Source organism: Monoraphidium neglectum, assembly GCF_000611645.1.
Source record: "Monoraphidium neglectum strain SAG 48.87 unplaced genomic scaffold scaffold03980, whole genome shotgun sequence".
NCBI lineage: Eukaryota > Viridiplantae > Chlorophyta > Chlorophyceae > Sphaeropleales > Selenastraceae > Monoraphidium > Monoraphidium neglectum.
In genome coordinates, this window is record NW_014009649.1 from 1 (window position 1) to 5,282 (window position 5,282).

At 65.2% G+C, this 5,282-nt stretch overlaps 2 protein-coding genes across 2 annotated transcripts; both read left to right on the top strand.

Annotated features, from left to right (window-relative positions):
• Positions 1-104: 104 nt before the first annotated feature.
• MNEG_13681 (hypothetical protein) lies at positions 105-2,077 on the top strand (the record flags this gene model as incomplete). Its single annotated transcript, XM_014037846.1, has 7 exons — positions 105-164; positions 237-335; positions 626-732; positions 923-1,034; positions 1,304-1,372; positions 1,683-1,754; positions 2,006-2,077. The coding sequence occupies 7 exons, from the start codon at positions 105-107 to the stop codon at positions 2,075-2,077; spliced, it is 591 nt and encodes a 196-aa protein (XP_013893300.1).
• Positions 2,078-2,851: 774 nt separating this feature from the next.
• MNEG_13682 (ATP-dependent Clp protease ATP-binding subunit ClpC) lies at positions 2,852-4,976 on the top strand (the record flags this gene model as incomplete). Its single annotated transcript, XM_014037847.1, has 5 exons — positions 2,852-3,146; positions 3,456-3,595; positions 3,822-3,968; positions 4,386-4,550; positions 4,821-4,976. 5 exons carry the CDS (start codon positions 2,852-2,854, stop codon positions 4,974-4,976), a joined length of 903 nt encoding a protein of 300 aa, XP_013893301.1.
• Between the last annotated feature and the right edge of the window lie 306 nt (positions 4,977-5,282).

The following is a 5,282-nucleotide window of genomic DNA, read 5'->3' on the forward strand; positions in this document are numbered from 1 at the left end:
GCCCAGTGGCGCTCTGTGGCTGGGCGCCCAGGCAGGACACCTTGACGCGCACGCGCGGCTGTCGAGTGACATTCCGGCCTGCGAACGCTTCACGCGCGTCGTGCATGGTTGCTTTTGCGGACCGCGTGCACGCGCTGCATGGCCCAGTGCCGCTCCACACGCACGTCCGTGCGTGCAATCCCTGCAAACGCCCTCCTTGCGCTGCTGCTGCGCTTGGCCCCCCCTCCCCCACCCAGGTGATCTGCGACCACTACACGGTGCCCAAGACGGCAAGCAGCGAGGTGATGGAGTACAGCCGCTTCCTGGACGACGTGGACGTGGTGTTCACCAAAAAGGTGCGGGGTTTCGGGGTGCGGCGACGGGTCGCCTGTGGCTGCAGGGCCTGGTGTGCCGGGTCTGGCGTGTGTGGCGTGCGGCAAGCGGTGAGCAGTGTGCGGCGTGCGGCGTGCGGCGTGCGGCGTGCGGTCGGGGAATTGCAGGGTGTGGTTTCGCGCCACACAGCGTGCAGTCGGTATGTGCTGGACTCAGACTGCCGCTGGGTGAGGTCGGTCCTGAAGGCGCCCTGCGTCGAAGAGAAGTTGAAAGGGAGAGCTTGCCGCGTGGTGTATGTGGTGGTGCCCCGCAGCACCTGGAGAAGACTCCGCTGGAGGACGTGCCAGCAGAGCCCAGCGAGCTGCTGGACAGGAACCGCTACCAGCGCAGCAGCAGGCGCGCACTCGCCGCTTGCTTAGTGTGCAGACGCGCGCGTGCTATCCGCCATTATATTGATTCAGGGTGGTAAAAGCGTCAATACCTCTGTCATGTTTGCGAGGGAGCGCTGCTGCTTGCTGCAGGCGCGCACCATTGTCCGCCCAACGGCTGCTCGACGCCGCTTGGGGGACATCAGCGGCCGCCCCCTGCGTGCGCCCGTCCGCGTGTTCAGGGACATCGGCGAGGCCAAGGAGGCGCGGCTGGGGGAGGTGATGGCGCGCATCAGCAACACCTGCGACAAGAGGGGCATCCTGCTGAAGCCCTTCTTCGACGACGCCGCGGCGGTGCGCGCGCAAGACGCTGCTTGAGGGCCTGCGCGCGCGCGCGCGCCCGCGCGCACGCTTTGAAGTACAGCACGTGGTGGCGCGGCCCAGGGCAGGGTCTCTGGCCGCCGCTCGCTGGTTCCCAAGGGGACAGCCGCCGCCGGCTGAGGGGCCGTCCTCCTGCAATGCCGCAGTCGCTGCTCGCAAGCCGGTTCCCCTGACGGACTGCGGGCCCTGCTTGCCGCCTTGACAGTGCGCTTTGTTCCGCCCGTCCGTTCGCGCATGCGCAGGACGACCACAGCGCCAAGCTGTACGGCCACGTGACGGCCCCCCAGTTCAAGCAGGTCCTCAACGTCAAGGTGGGCCCTGATCAAAACACACATGCTATCAGGCTGTTTGGAGTTGGCCGGCACCACAAACTGGCGTTGGGGCTTAGCATGCTCTTTGTGCGGCAGGGGTTCAGGAGTGCGTGCTTGCGTGAGACCTTGCGTTCTGAATGAGAGAGAAGTGGGGCAAATCACGCCAGCCACACAGAGGTGCTATTATTGCGGCAGCTTTGCCCATGCTTTGTGAGCAAGTTGCGCATGCGTGTGGGCTCATCCGGGCAACAGCGTCCGCGCGCGCTATTGCGGTGCTGCCACCGATGTGTGTGTGTGCGCGCTGCGCCAGGTGGGGATCCGCGTTAGCGACAGCGAGGCGCAGCTGCTCGCGGAGAAGTTCCATCACGAGGATCTCACAGAGGTGTGTGCGTGCGCGTGCGTGCGTGCGTGCGTGTGTGCGCGTGCGCGCATGCTTGTTGGGGCCGACGCGTGCGCGTGCGCGGCATACTAGGGTGCAAGTATGAGCGCGTTTGTGCTGTGCCCGAGCGTGCATGCGTACGCATGCATGTTGTATAAGTGTGCTTGTGACTCATGCATACAACTTGCCAATCCCCAACCACTCTTACTCTTCACTGTGGCCCTTTCCCCCCCCCCCACCCGCCCTGCACCCAGCTGGTCAACTACATTGCCTTTTCGGCCATGGTTGACCCGCACTTGGGTGCATTTGAGGAGATGGTGCAGTGAAGGCGAGGGGCCCCATGCTGTATGTTGCCCTGATGCTGGCAGCTAGCTGTAAGTGGAGTGAATTCAACGCCACTGGTGATGGAAAAGGGGATGCTGGTTTCGTGCGCGATGTCGGGATGAAGCAGCACAGCTCCTGCCGGTAACTGTTTCACAAATATATGAAAAACGACAAGAATATGAGCTCCGCACATCTGCTTGCGCTGCACGGCTGAAGGCCCGGCTGCATGGAACGCGGTGGATTTTTGTGCAGCCCGTGATCACCTGGTGATCTGGCGCTGCAGCTCACGCCGCTGCAGGAACTTTGTCTTATGTCGTCTAAATTGCAATTGAGCGGCACTCTGTGCAGGCCGGTGGACAGTCGCCCGCCCTGATTACACACTACCCAATGTCTTTCGTATTGTGCGCCCCTAGCCTTCGCTGGCACTTTTGAAACGGACACGGGCTTGAGCTTTACGTTCGTGACTTACGGTGCAGAATTAATTCGCTCTCCTGCGCCAGCCCGCCTCGTGCAGCACTGGGGCGGCACCACATACCAGCACGATGCAGCGCTCTCTCAAGATGAGCTCCGGCCAGTTGGCTGGAGCGAGCCCCAGCACCAAGAGAGCAGCCGCGCCGCGCCATGCAGGCACCAGGCGCGCCGTAAAGGTCGAGGCCAGGATGGGCGCCACCCAGGGCACCTCCAGCTATATGGGCTCTCGTCTGGCAGCGCCTTCCGTAGCTTCTAGGGTGTCTCGACAGCGCAGGAGCGCCAAGGGGAGGCTGCAAGTGAACGCCATGTTTGAGCGCTTCACGGAGAAGGCGATCAAGGTGGTGATGCTTGCCCAGGAGGAGGCCCGCAGGCTCGGCCACAACTTTGTGGGCACTGAACAGATCCTGCTGGGCCTGATCGGCGAGTCGACGGGTATCGCGGCCAAGGTGCTGAAGAGCATGGGCGTCAATCTGAAGGACGCGCGCGTGGAGGTCGAGAAGATTATCGGGAGGGGCTCCGGCTTCGTTGCCGTCGAGATTCCCTTTACTCCGCGTGCCAAGCGCGTCCTGGAGCTCTCCTTGGAGGAGGCGAGGCAGCTGGGTGAGTGTGCCGCGCGCGCTGCGCCTGCTGCGTGTGCAGACCACTTGGTCAAGTCATGGCAGCCTCTGGCCTCCGAAAGGCAACGTTGCATATCGGCCTCCTGCAAGCATGTTACACCAGTCACTGCCTTCGCGCATGGCCGGTGTGGAGCCCGCCGCAGCTGGGCCAGGCGCCATGCTCAACACCTCAATCCAGCCGGCGCGTCGCTGCCACACGACGGGGCCCGCCGCATGGAATGCCCCGCCGACGCGCCGCCCACCCCCTTGCCCGCCGCGCCGCCGCCCGCCCCGGTCCCCGCTCCCGCCGCAGGCCACAACTACATCGGCACCGAGCACATCCTGCTGGGCCTGCTGCGCGAGGGCGAGGGCGTCGCGGCGCGCGTGCTGGAGACCCTGGGCGCGGACCCCTCCAAGATCCGCACTCAGGCGCGTTGGGCCGCAAGGGCTTGTGTCCTCGTGGGCACACAGCAAGAAGGAACGCGCTGTCTGGGTGCGGGAGCCACGGCAGTGACGCGGACGGCACAGAGTGTTCATTCTGTAAACCCTAGCTAGCAGCAGCACGGGCGGTCGGCAGCTCGCACGTCATGCTGGTGAGCTCCCCCCCCTTGTGCCGGCCGTCTATCATCCAGCTCTGGCAGATGCAGACCGTGTGTTGCCGCACCCCCCGCCCGCGCAGGTCATCCGCATGGTGGGCGAGAGCCAGGAGGCCGTGGGCGCGGGCGTGGGCACGACCAGCGGCGGCACCAACAAGACGCCCACCCTGGAGGAGTATGGCACAAACCTCACCCGCCAGGCGGAGGAGGGCAAGCTGGACCCCTGCGTGGTGGGTGGCCCTGCCTGGGTGCTTGGGGCGGGGCGGGTGGGGATTGGGGGTGTCGTGATGGGGGCGGAACGCAGGTAATATTCCATTCTTGTGTGCTGCGTGCAACGCAGCGGTGGCAGCGCTTTCACGTGGGAGCGGCCTGCATGAGCAGCGGTGACAGCAATCCTGCAGCAGGGACGGCGTGGTTGCGCGTGTAGTGAAGCTTCGGCCCTGATCATCGCTGCGGCCGCTGCAGCGGTCTTGCAGGACGGCGCCATGAGCGCAGCCAAGAGGGCGACGTCTGGGGGCGTGCCAGCTTTGAACAGTGGTGTCGCTATTGAAACGCTGGTCTCAGTTATGAGGCCACCTCATCACCCCACTTCACCATCCCGATTGTCACAACGGCCATTGCATTATCATCACTCCCCCGCACCCCAGGGCCGCAAGAAGGAGATCCAGCGCGTGATCCAGATCTTGGGCCGCCGCACCAAGAACAACCCCTGCCTGATCGGCGAGCCCGGCGTGGGCAAGACCGCGGTGGCTGAGGGCCTGGCGCAGCTCATCGCCAGCGGGGACGTGCCCGAGACGATCGAGGGCAAGCAGGTGGGCGGCCGTGCGCCTGCGCCCGCACCCGTGGTACATGCGAGGACCGGGGGCGGGAGCTGTTCGTGAGACCGCCTGCAGGCCTGCGAAAAATCCGGAATTGTTGCATGGGGTAGCATGCGGCGCGAGGTGGCGCGAGCCGTCAGCACGCGGCGGCGCGGGCGCAGACGGCTGCGTTGGCGGTGGCCTGCCCGTGTCTGCGGCTTCTTGGCTTGCCCATCTGGCGCATGCATTAAAACGCGCCTGCGCCCATCCGCTTCGCCCCCGCAGGTGGTGACCCTGGACATGGGCCTGCTGGTGGCGGGCACCAAGTACCGCGGTGAGTTTGAGGAGCGCCTCAAGAAGCTGATGGACGAGATCAAGCAGAACGACGACATCATCCTGGTGGGTGCCTCGGGGGCTGGGTTTGAGTGGCCGGGGGTGTGATCTGATGCGCACGCCGGAGGGGCGGGCGGGCCGGGGCGTTTGTCAAAGTGCCACGACCTGTGTCAACTTTGGGGTTTGCCACACGATATGATGTGGAATGGTGTTATGCTGCAGGATGCAGGCGAGGGGCGCGAGAAGGGAATGCGAGGGGTGTCGCAGCGGCTCCCATATTGGTGGCAGGCCTCGGCCGCGGTTCGGACGCAACGCCACCAAGAGGCCAGATCGAACCGCGGCGCGGCCGCGAGGACGCCCTAGCCAGACCGCCCCCCCCCCCCTTCTGTGGAGCCCCCCCACGCCTCGCCCAGG